Genomic DNA, 12,852 nt, shown 5'->3' with positions numbered 1-12,852 from the left:
GAAAAGACATGTTATTAATTATTTGGTTTTTTCCCTTTTTTTTTTTTTTTTTTTACTTTCAGTTGGATTTTATTCCCCAATGACATATCAATATTTTCTTGTATTTATCACGCATGAAAAATCAAGAGGTTTTCTGTATCTGAATTTCAACCTTCCTTATCCCATGATAGCATACATTACTAGGAGGCTCCTTGGCCTTAAGCTGCTTCTCTACTTTAAGAAGCGGTATTGATACATTTAGCAAACAGAGATATCTAGGTCCTACTGCGGCGATAAGCTAGAATGAGTTTTTGGGCTTCAAAATTAAAAAAAACTCCCTAATTAAAGAGCTTCTAATGCAGTGGTGAGTTGTCCCAAGTAGTACCGTTCGTGAAACATCCTCAGCCTCTGTACCATCTGCAGCCTCTTCCTGTTGTTCAAATCAGAAAGGACATCTTCATCTTGCACATCGGTTGCTTTTTTACGAATCAAGAATTTTCAAGTCAGTGAAGACATGAGGAACGAAACCGAAAAACCGGCCACAAAAGAAGAAACCACGACTAAGGCAACCTGGATCTTTCTTTTCGACGAATCGGTAGTAACAAAAACGTCATTTCCAGGCGAATTGGATTCAGCACTTCCGTTCAAAATTATAAGATTCTTATTTCCAACGGTTACGACGTTCACTGATGAAGAAAATGGAGGGAAAACTCCTGAGAGATTATTGTAAGAAAGCACCAACTCTGTCAAACTTAGAATATTGGAAAGAGAATCAGGTACATTACCTGAAAAATTATTATATGAAAGATCGAGAATTTCTAGATACTGTAAACCACCGAGCGAAGATGGTATCGACCCGTTAAAATAGTTGCCACCAAGGTAGAGTTCGTTCAGATATACCAAAACATTGATTGAATCGGGTACTGATCCGTAGAACTTATTGTGCTGAAGGTGTATGTAAAAAAGCTGACGTAAGTTAGAAATAGTTGGTAATATCTCACCTGTGAATGAGTTACTACTGAGATTCAATCTATGCAAGCTCTGTAGCTCATTCATTTCAACAGGGATCTCCCCACTAAGATTGTTCGTTTGAAGTGCCAACACCTCTAATTTTTGAAGATTACCAATCTCCTTTGGTAGCTCGCTGTATAGCGCATTCGAAGAGAGATCTAAGAATTCCAAATTGCTGCAGTTCCCCAGTTGCGATGGTATCTCAGAATACAAATTGTTATTATCCAATTCTAGATATGCCAGCTGCGAGAGCTTTCCGATTGATGTCGGGATTATCCCGGAGAGAAGGTTTTCACTGAGCAGCAACCATTGAAGCCCTATAGATAAATTTGTGGGAATAGCCCCTCCGAGCCGATTACTAGAGAGATCAACATACTCCAAATTAGGAGATGCGAGGAGATCAGATGGGATCTCCCCACCAAGGTTGTTGTAGCTGAGATCCAAACTACTCAAAAATTTGGTAATACTTGGAATATTTCCAGTTAAGTTGTTCCTTGTAGCTGCGAATTGAAAGAGGGCTGTGATGTTGGATAAAGTAGCCGGAACTCTTCCGGTTAGTTGATTCGAAGAAAGGTCGAGAGCATTCAAATTGGAGAGCATTCCAATCTTTTCTGGTATGGTCCCAGATAGGCTATTTGTACTGAGATCCAACACAGTAAGATTCTCATGCTCAAAAATCTCACTGGGTATCGTGCCAGTGAATTGATTATTTGAAAGCACAAGCTCTTCAAAGGCCGCAACTCTTCTACCGTCGGTGACGAAAGTGGGGATGGTTCCCATCAATAAATTAGAGCCAAGATTCAAGCTTTTCAATTTGGATGAGGAACTCAACTGGGTTTCAACAGTTCCTTGTAAGGAGTTATAGGACAAGTCCAGAGTCTCCAAACTGGCAAAGCTCGAGAAATTACGAACTGGGCCGGTCAATTCATTGGAGCTGAGATCGAGGGACTTCAACCCGGACAGGCCGGTGCAATTGGAGAAAAACGAATCAGGTATCATGGCTATGTAGTTTTGCGAGAAGTCGAGGTTTTGTAAGGTGTCGAGGCGACAAAGAATGCTAAAGAAGTCGCCGACATTGGCGGCAGTGGGGATACTGAGATTGGAGAGGGAGAGGCCGGTCACGACGGTCGAGGGGCCGGCGGAGCAAATGACCCTGTCCCAAAGGCAAGGATTTGGGTCACTGGTGTTCCAGTTATTGTATGAATTTGGGGAGAGGCTGTTGGAGAGATTTGCCATGATGTTTAGTTGGTCATGGTTGAGTTGGAGTGATGAGGCCATAGACTTACAAACAAACAAGGAGTAATTTAAGAAGAAGAACAGCAAGGAGAAGGAGATAAAGAGATTTGCATACCTCTCCATTCCTTCTATTCTATAACTTCTATGGAGTGTCCACCTTTAATCTTACTTAGTTCCTACGTATGTATATATTTCTATTCCCTCTCTCTTTTCTTTGACGAAGTATATATATAAGAGGAAAAGGGGAGATAGTAAGAAAATTGGATTTGATAATGAGACAAGCAAAGATTTGTTAGGCAAGATCAGCATTATAGTCTGTGTTGACTAAGTTGACTGACCTAATATTAGTGTGGATTAGGAACTTAACGCATACCCAGGAAAGTCCCCCAATTGTCATAGATAATAAAGGTTAGACTTACCTTGACACCGCTATTCACTTGTCGTAGACTCTGCTACCCAGCTGTCTGTGTTGAATGTAGATACAAAAAAAAACACCTTTCTCCGGGTATTTTTTTTGGTAATTTAAGTTTTTAGAGCAGCGGTAGTTTCACATGCTATCAGAGGCGAAGGTTCAGAGTTTGAATTTATTCGAGTTGCTTTATTTTTTTCTCATGTAAATTAAGGGCGCGTTTGGTTCAGAATATAAAATGAAATTGGAATGGACAGAAATCAGAAACGAAATGATACAACCTCCCAATATATTTGGTTCAGAATAACAATAAGAATCGGTATGGTTGATTCATAATACTTTCAATATTTAAAAAATTTTAATTATCAAAAAATAATTAAAATACAAAATATAAAAGTAATTTAAATTTTAGTTTGCACATCAAAACATAAATTCAAACTAAAAGTTAAATTTTAAAAATTTACATCAAAATATTAAAATGATATACCAAAACTTTAAGTGTAATTTTTTAAAAAATTAAAAATTAAAATTGAGTGGACAATTCAAAATATAAACTAATTTTTGATTTGATGCAAATTCAAGCTTACAACGAAATTTAAATTTAAATTTGTATATCAAATTCAAAATGCTTGATTGAATTATATTTTAATTTAATTTCTAAATCAAAATCTAGAATTAAAATTTTAATTTCTAATTTTAAATTTGTACTTTAATTAAAAATGAAAGTCAAAAAATTAAATTTAATTTTAAATAAAAATATAAAATATAATTGAGATATTTTTGTAAAGTATATTTTTTCTACCTGGATTCAATTTCCAATCCGGCCTCCTACGCAGAATTGAAAAAATGGATGATCAGAAGATTCCCATTCACTTGGAAATTGAAATCGGAATGGGATTCCTGAATACTAAACACTCACAAACGAATTCGTTCATTCCGATTCTGATTCCTGTGTCAAAAAGGAGCGAATCAAACAACGCCCTAAGTTCGTGTGTTGGGGCTATCAAAAAATCTTGAGTCTTTAAAGTAGATACGGTCTCCTAGCAGCTTATTTTATTTCTCTCTTTTGGTGACTTTGACTGTAACTTAGAAATTGACCCTGAATTTGTGTTTCATTTACTTGTCTAGCCTCTTTACAAATAATTTTTTCCTATTTAGCCTCCTTTTGAAAAATATTCCCAACCTAGTCTCATACTTATAAATTAGAAAAAAAATAATAAGTTAATAATTTTTATATAGATTAATATGTTAAATGGGTGGAGATTATTTTTTATCTCTCTCTTTTTAAATTAAGTGAATGTAATATAATTTTATATATATGAACACTTAATAAAAAAATTATTTATTATTATTAATAAATAATATTATTTCTAAATTATAATTTTTTATTAGTACTACTACTACTTAATTTGATTATACAAGTTAATATAATTTGAAAGTGTTCATATATAAAATCACATTACATTTACTTAATTTAAAAGGAGAGAGAAAAAAAATAATCTCCACCCACTTAATATATTAATCTATATTAACTTATCATTTTTTTTTTCTAATCTATAAAAATAAGGTTAGGTTGGGAATATTTTTCAAAAGGAGGCTATATGTTGAAGTATAAAAAAAGAGAGAGGAATAAAAGAGAAAAAAGAAAAAAAAAAAAAAAAGAGGGGGGAGAAAGAAATAAAAAAAAAGAGATGGTTTATGAGATGTGGATAAAAATTTAAGTTTAAATTTTGAACGCTGAAAGTGGGACGTTTCCGTAGGTGCGAACGGGTACAAAAATAGCATATTAGTCCATTTCCTTTCATATATTTACAAAATGCTCCGCTTTAATCATATAATATTGTATTATATTGACTAAGGTGTAATATGAGCAAAGGGAAAGGACCAATTCGTAATATTCCCACAATCCCATCATCCCACGATTCTCAACCATCCACAATCCCATAACCTCCACACCCATACGCACGTTTTCTTCAAATCCTGTTACAACCATCTCAATCCCACAATCATACGCACGTTTCCCTCAAATCCGTTGCAACCACCCCATAAATACCTCTCGAAAAAAATCAAACGGAGAGCTTTTTGAATCTTCAAAACTTATTCAAAAGAAAAAATCCACCCGATTCCGTCGCTTAAAAAAAAAAGAGAGAAAGGTAAAAAAATTTTTCTCCCTTTTCCGAAATCAAAGCTCTCTTTCTATCTCTCGGCTAAAAAAAATAATAAAGAAAGAAGGAGAGAAAAGAGAAGCAAAAGGTCTTCTTTCTCTCTCTCTCTCTCTCTCTATCTCTCTCTCGCGTCGCTCTTCGCCAATCCCCGTCGCTCCCGAGCTGTCGCTCCTCGTCGACCTCCCCGCCACCAAGGTCGGCCGCTCAGAGGCACCGCGCCGCTAAGGTCGTCTGCTCCGAGGCATGCCCGCGTCACTCCGAGACGCCTCGGCCCGGGGCGTCGCTCCTCGCCGATCCCAGTCGCTCTCGAGCTGTCGCTCCTCGTCGACCACCACGCCGCCAAGGTCGTGAGCTCCGAGGCTACCCGCGTCGCTCCGAGATGCCTTAACCCGAGGCGCACCAAGACCGCCCGGACATGCTCCAACCCATGTTCTAACCCGAGGCTGCCCGCGTCGCTCTTCGCCAACCCATACCACCTGCGTTGCTCCGAGACACCCCGACCTGAGGCGTCACTTCTCGACAATCTCCGCGCGCATGGCCGTGGACTTCGCCCCAAACTCCTCTGCGGTCTCCGCGACGGCATCGACTCCGACGTCACCACGAGTCGCTGTCGCCGCCGCTCCTCGACCTTTTCGCGAGCATGGCCGCAGATTCCAACCCAACGGCATCAACTCCGACATCACCGCGAGCCGCCACCGCTGCCGTCCTCGACTCGAAGCCGCGGCACCCGCGGCCGATCTGACTGAAGCCGCCACCGCTGCCGTCCTCGACTCGAAGCCGCGCCACCCGCGGCCGATCTGCCTGAAGCCGCGCCACCCGCGGCCGATACTTTCGAAGCCGCGCCACCCGCGGCAGGTCCGCCCGAAGCCACGCAGAGGCTCCGTCGAAGTCGCCATCACCCGAAGCCGCGCCACCCGTGGCCAATTCGTCGATGCGCATGCCGAGCCGCCGCCCATGACTCTGTTCGTGATCTCGGCCGATCCGTCGACGCCCGCGCGCCGTCGTCGACTTTGATGGCTCGAACCCGAGGAGTTCCCTCTGATGCCGTGTCACTCCACCTCGAAGGCCGTAGCCCCGTCGATGCCGTGCTGCTGTCGTGGCCCTTCACCGCTGCAGAGCGTCGCCGTCACTGCCCTCCTCCGTCGCGGTCTCAGATCCGCGGCTCCACTGTCGGGTCACAGCCCCAGCGGAGCTCCGGCATCAACAAAGCCCGCCAGCTGCTCGACGGCGATCCTGAGAGAGAGAGCGGTGCTCTCCTCTCAAACGGGTTCCGCCCGCCAAGTGCTTGATGTGCCCGGAGTCCGCCAACCAACCGCTCGATGGCGAACCTGAGAGAGAGAACGGTGCTCTCCTCTCAAATGAAGTTAGATCCGCTCGCCAAGTGCTCGACGGCGAAATTGAGAGAGAGAGCGGTGCTCTCCTCTCAAATGAAGTCAAGTCCGCCAACCGCTCCGACGACGAATCCGAGAGAGAGAGCGGTGCTCTCCTCTCAAACAAAGTTCGCCCGCTAATTGCTCGGTGGCGAATCATAAAGAGAGCGATGCTCTCATTTACCGACCAATCATTCGACGAAATACTTCGTCGTCGACGTGCTAATCAAACCGCTCGATGGAATGCCGAGATGAACATCGATGGTGCTCTTCTCTTTGTAAAAAGTATCATCAAAAGAGAGAGAGATATTACTTCTCCAATTATGAAAATGAGAAAGAGAGAGAGCTTTGTTACTGTTAGGGAGGCAAGGAAGGGATTTTTCCCACCTTAGTTGTCCCATGAATGTAAAAAAAAAAAAAGACAAAAAGAATTATGTTGTCTTATATTTTCAAAGGAGATAAAGAGAAAAAAATGTATTCTCTTAACTTTCCTCCAATGAAGATTAATATTCTTTTGATCGTGTTCGAAAATAATCGAACCCTTTGATCGAATCTTTCGATTTGGTCAAATTAGATCGAATCAAGATTTAATTACATTGGATATTGTGTGTGATTCATAACTGAGAATTTGACGAATAATAAAACGCATTCGAAATATATTTTTGATGAATTTGATTTTGAGCTATATATTTTGATCTCAAATCTCATATGGACCAAACCCATATTCATTTCACAAGTTCACTTCAAACCCAAGTTAAACATAACCCAAGTCCAATACAAATACGAATCTGGGCCCAATCCCATGATTTGATTAAAAGAAAAAATGAAACCATACGGGCCCATATTAAGCCCGAGCCCATATGTAATTCAAGTCTTAACTTGGACCCGTATATGAATCTGAATTTGGACCATCCATGAAGCTATACCTAGCCCAAGTCCAGATTTCAATTGAGCCTGTAACACAAACCATACAGCCCATACCCGAATCTATATCCAAAATGATTTAGCCCATACCCGAATCCATATCCAAAATGAATTCAGCCCATATTGAGCCCAAGCCCAGAGCCTATTTACAAATGGCCCCAGTCCAAAACCCATTTGGGCCCACTATCTAAGCCCATTATCCAAAACTCATTAAAACCATTAACCCATAAACCCATATACATAAACCTATATACATTTACCCATGAACCCATACACATTTAATCCATATCCAAGCCCATAACTTTAACCAAGTCCATGAACTTTGAACCAAAACCATGGACCAAACCATACACCAAATCCTGTGGACCAAACCATACACCAAATCCACGAACTATGAACCAAGTTCATGAACCATAAACCCATGAACCATATCTAAGTTCATGAACCATAATCCCATATACCCAATACCATAAACCTTGTGAACCAAACCCAAACCTTCGACCGAAACGTCGTTAAACTAATCCACCAAATCAACCGACCGAAACGTCGTTAAACTAAACCTAAATCCGATATCGACCGAAATGTCGTTAAACTAAACTCAAGTTCAATTTTCACGAACATCCCAATTCCCAAAATATTCGATTCTCTAGCATATAAAACTAGAGTCAAATCACAATCATGTTCAAACTTGATCAAATTCTAAACCTATATTTAGAATTGATCAAACCATCTGATCAAATTAATTTGTTGGATTCCAATACATACACTTGGAGTTTAATTTAAATCAAATCTGACTAATCCTAATACATATAATTAGGATTTAGTTAATATTTCACCTTGAGGTGAACCAAAATCAAAAGTGACTAAGCTCTAATACATAAACTTAGAGCCTAATTGTATCAGACTCTAAAATATAAAATTAGAGTCTAATTCAAGTTATTTGGAGCTAATCCTAACACATATATTTAGGATAAAAGCTCAAATCAAACTCTATTGGACTTTATTACATATATTTAAAGTTCAGAGTTTAATCAAGTTCGATTAAATTCCAATGTATATATATGGGATTTAATCAATCTTTCATCTCATGGTGAACAAGGTTGAGCTCCAAAATATACAGAGCTCAACAAAATCTGATCATCTATTGGACTTTATCACATACATTTAAAGTTCAATTAACCAAATCAAACTCTAATACATATAATTAGAGTTTAATCTGATTTAAATCTGATTAAATTCCAATGCATATATATATGGAATTTAATCAATCTTTCATCTTAGGGTGAATAGTGTTGAGCTCCACAACATATAGAGTCCAACAAAATTAATTTGACGATATATTGGGTATCTTAGAATATATAACTAAGATACAATTGAAAAATACATTTTCTTTACGCTCTATTCATGTACACTGAGGGTATGCCCTTGGTTAAAGCCATGTAATTGAGCAATAAATTATAAATTTCCTTTTGTCCAATTCCAGTTTATCTTCAGCATTTCAGAGGTCTCTTAATCGAAGGTGCCCTAATATTCTGTAGGGGTAATTAACAATAGACGCTTGCGTTTATTGGAAGCCATGGATCCGCAATACCTGATAACCATACATACACATACTTTAATCTACATCATGAATACTACCCCACGGGAGAATCAAAAGATAAAAATTTTCCGTGCGAGGTGCGTCATTCGTGGTGGCAGACACTAGATAAGGAATTTTTTTTTGTAAAAAGGCTAAACAAGTAAATAGTTCGAATTTGTTGGATCTCGTCATACTTGATGTATTTCTGTGGGCAATTTCAAATCTATCCCTCTCAGACTGCCAAATATTATATATATCACTCAAAATCTAAAATATCGCCAATATTCTTTTATTAAGTTCTAATTATCTATTATAAAACTATAACTAATACCTCTCGTGATATATAAAAATATCATGAATATTCCTCAAAATCCACATAATATACTCTTATGAGTATAGACCCCTTTATACTCATAAGTTTTCGGCCGTTGAATGAAAAGATATGCGGTTAGAATGATAGTAGTCTCCTAGGGTTGAGTGGGTGGTTGGTTGAATAATATAATCTAACGAGTGAAAATGATCAAAAGGATAGATCTAACGGTCGAAAATTTATGAGTATAAAGAGGCTTATACTCATAAAAGTATAATAGCCGGACTCTCTCTCTCTCTTTCTATAGATATATAGAGAGAGAGAGAGCTAGGCTCCTATAATATCTATAGTACCGAGAGTTCGGTACTATAGTCTCGTTTTCGATTTTAGGGTGTTCAAATCAACGATCCACACCATTAAAACTGATCTAGAGTATTTGAAATTTTTAGAAATAAAATTTCATACTTTTTCGACATAGCTTATTTTATGATCAAATTATTTTAAAATTGTCAATTTTCAATGATTACTATAGTGAGTTTGTAGTTTAACGGTATAGAAGAATTTAAATTTATTCAAATTTTTATAGAAAATATTTTAAACTATCTAGATCAAGGTCAACATTTTTTATCTTGAATTCAAAAGTTCTATTTTCAAATTTTAAAGATTATTCAATTTTCACTATTCAATTTGGCATAATTTATTTACTAAGTAATCAATGTCGGAAAAAACTAAAATTTTATTTCTAAAAACTTCATATACCTTAGATCATATTTAATATGTGGATCGTTGATTTGAACACCCTAAGATTAAAAATAAGGCTATAGTACCGGAGCTCCGGTTCTATCGATAGTATAGTAACCTCAATATATATATAGAGAGAGAGTGGGGCTACTATACTATTAATAATAACAAACGCTTGGTGATATTAAGTTTTTGACCCTTGGATGACGGAATGTGCGGTTAGGACGATAGTGGTCTCCGGTTAAGATGATAGTGGTCCTCTAGAGTTGGATGGTTGATTGAATAGTATAATCTGACGGATGAAAATGATCAATGGGTAGATCTAATTAATAGTACCAAACGTTTGGTACTATCGATAGTATAATAATCGAACTCATATATATATATATATATATATATATANAAGGAGGGCAATCTTTCCTGCGTATTCATGTAGGATATACACCATACTGGAGTGTATACGTAGCATTGCTCTATAAGAAATTTTACTTAAATACCACAAAAAATGTGTGTAAATCTTACATCCTTATTCTGGGGTTGATAAAAGCCCAAATAGTTTCTTAATAAAAATTAATGTGACAGTAAAAAATTAATAACTTTTGGATGAAGGAGCCGTAAGATACACAACCCACTCTGGAGTGTACAAGTAGTATTGCTCAAAAAATATTTTCAAGGTAAACAAGTGAATTTATGTCATAGTATCTTTTAACTTGTGTGCAGGGCAATTTTAGCTCCTTTCGACGGAGGGTTGAAATGTAAATTTTTTTAAAAAAATTTATAACACAAAAATAATTTTGCCAAGATGAACTATTTCAATAAACTGGAATGGAACAACTTTACAACAGAGCTGGGAGCCTGGGACACAGCATTAATGATTGGGTGGTGGGGAGGGGGATGAAGAGTATTAATAAAGGAAAGCTCAAAATGCATGAAACCCCCTATAAGCATCCTATTTCACGTTTCCACCTTAAAAATGATTGACGCCTGTATATATATATATATCTATATAGTCCGGCTACTATACTATTATGAGTACGTTGGTCCCTTCGTACTTATAAGTTGTTTTCGATGATGGAGCTTCCGAATCGACGATCCACTCCGTTAAATGTTATCTAGAGTATTTCAAACATCTAGAAATTAAATTTTATAATTTTTCGACATCATTTACCTTACGATCAAAAGCTTACAAAATTAACAATTTTTAACGGCTGGTATGGAATACTTGCTAGTTTAACGGTACAAAAGAATCCGAATAGGTTGAATTTTTGATAAAAAATTCTATTTACTATCTAGATAAAGATCAACAACTCTGATCTTAAATTGAAGGATCCGATCATCCATTTTTAAGACATCGTTCGATTTTGACTGTTCATTTTATGCCCGCTTGATGGACTTTATTATGATTTAAAAAAATTACGAAATTTATTTTCTAGAAATTTCAAATATTCTAGATCATATTTAACGGAGTGGATCGTCGATTTGGAAGCTCCATCATCGAAAACAACTTATAAGTACGAAGGGTCCAATGATCATAATAGTATAGTAGCCCTGCTCTATATATATATACAGGCGTCAATCATTTTTAAGGTGGAAACGTGAAATAGGATGCTTATAGGGGGTTTCATGCATTTTGAGCTTTCCTTTATTAATACTCTTCATCCCCCTCCCCACCACCCAATCATTAATGCTGTGTCCCAGGCTCCCAGCTCTGTTGTAAAGTTGTTCCATTCCAGTTTATTGAAATAGTTCATCTTGGCAAAATTATTTTTGTGTTATAAATTTTTTTAAAAAAATTTACATTTCAACCCTCCGTCGAAAGGAGCTAAAATTGCCCTGCACACAAGTTAAAAGATACTATGACATAAATTCACTTGTTTACCTTGAAAATATTTTTTGAGCAATACTACTTGTACACTCCAGAGTGGGTTGTGTATCTTACGGCTCCTTCATCCAAAAGTTATTAATTTTTTACTGTCACATTAATTTTTATTAAGAAACTATTTGGGCTTTTATCAACCCCAGAATAAGGATGTAAGATTTACACACATTTTTTGTGGTATTTAAGTAAAATTTCTTATAGAGCAATGCTACGTATACACTCCAGTATGGTGTATATCCTACATGAATACGCAGGAAAGATTGCCCTCCTTTATTGCGCGTGTGCATCCGTGTATACAATTTTAATTTGCTGTAATTTCAAATTAGAACTTTCCGAATTGCTACAATCAAGTTTTATAACCTGATTTCGTTGAGCAATTATTCATATTCCGCTAACGTAAAAATAATGTAGCAGGGTTATAATTGATAATAAGCCAATAATTAAGATTCCACATCACTTTTATATCAGCGATGCGTCAATATTTAGTTAATTAAATTAGATTGTAGGAGTTAATTATAACAATTCTAAAATTTCCAGTTAAAAATTATAAAATAATAAATTAAATTTTGAGGGTTAAGTTAACAACCCCAAAAAATAGCGAGATATTCCATTACCCTTTATTGGATTCAGATCCGATCCGATTCAAACACCTCCCACACTCCTATAAATCCCCTCACGCGGCCTCCCGCACCGTTGCTCTGGTGCGAGTCGTTCACTGCACGGAGAAGGTAAAGATATATATAAAATAATTTTTAGGTGGTGTTTGGTTCGGGAACAAGGGGGGAATAAGCCCTTGTTCCCCCCTTTGTTCCCAAACACAATGTTTGGTTCCCGGGAACAGTAGTTTTCGAGAATCTGGAATTAGTTGGTATAAGACTGGAACTGCTGTTCCACCCGTTTTCTGGAACAAGCTTGTTCCTTGATGAGAACAAGATTAATTAAAATCTAAATTTAATTTTAATGGCAGTAAATTATTAATTAATCTAATTAATATATTTAAATCATTATTTATTACTTTAATAATTAAATAATTTAAATAATTTATTATTTATAATTAAATATTAATAATTAGATAATTATTATTATTAATTTATTATTTATTATTTGCAATTAATTGTTAATAATTAGATAATTATTATTATTAATTATTTATTTATAATTAATTATTAATAATTAATAATATTTATTATTATTTATTAATAATTATTAATAATTATTATTCTTAATGATAATCAATATTATTATTAAT

At 36.7% G+C, this 12,852-nt stretch overlaps 2 protein-coding genes across 2 annotated transcripts; one reads left to right on the top strand and one right to left on the bottom strand.

Moving 5' to 3' along the window:
• Positions 1 to 208: 208 nt before the first annotated feature.
• LOC109704362 (receptor-like protein kinase 2) lies at positions 209 to 2,381 on the bottom strand. The gene has a single exon (XM_020225116.1). The coding sequence runs from the start codon at positions 2,347 to 2,349 to the stop codon at positions 478 to 480; it is 1,872 nt and encodes a 623-aa protein (XP_020080705.1). The 5' UTR covers positions 2,350 to 2,381; the 3' UTR covers positions 209 to 477.
• A 2,119-nt stretch (positions 2,382 to 4,500) lies between these two features.
• Positions 4,501 to 6,686, top strand: LOC109704361 (translation initiation factor IF-2-like). Its single transcript, XM_020225115.1, has 2 exons — positions 4,501 to 5,077; positions 5,307 to 6,686. Exon 2 carries the CDS (start codon positions 5,335 to 5,337, stop codon positions 5,812 to 5,814), a length of 480 nt encoding a protein of 159 aa, XP_020080704.1. The 5' UTR covers positions 4,501 to 5,077; positions 5,307 to 5,334; the 3' UTR covers positions 5,815 to 6,686.
• Positions 6,687 to 12,852: the final 6,166 nt, after the last annotated feature.

Source organism: Ananas comosus, unplaced genomic scaffold (assembly GCF_001540865.1).
Source record: "Ananas comosus cultivar F153 unplaced genomic scaffold, ASM154086v1, whole genome shotgun sequence".
Classification (NCBI taxonomy): domain Eukaryota; kingdom Viridiplantae; phylum Streptophyta; class Magnoliopsida; order Poales; family Bromeliaceae; genus Ananas; species Ananas comosus.
Note: the sequence above shows the minus strand (reverse complement) of the source record. Positions and strands in the feature narration are given on the sequence as shown.

What these genes read in the sequence shown, in the direction of transcription:
- LOC109704362 (XM_020225116.1), bottom strand. Translation starts at nt 2,349, where the DNA reads ATGGAGAGGTATGCAAATCTCTTTATCTCCTTCTCCTTGCTGTTCTTC.
- LOC109704361 (XM_020225115.1), top strand. Translation starts at nt 5,335, where the DNA reads ATGGCCGTGGACTTCGCCCCAAACTCCTCTGCGGTCTCCGCGACGGCA.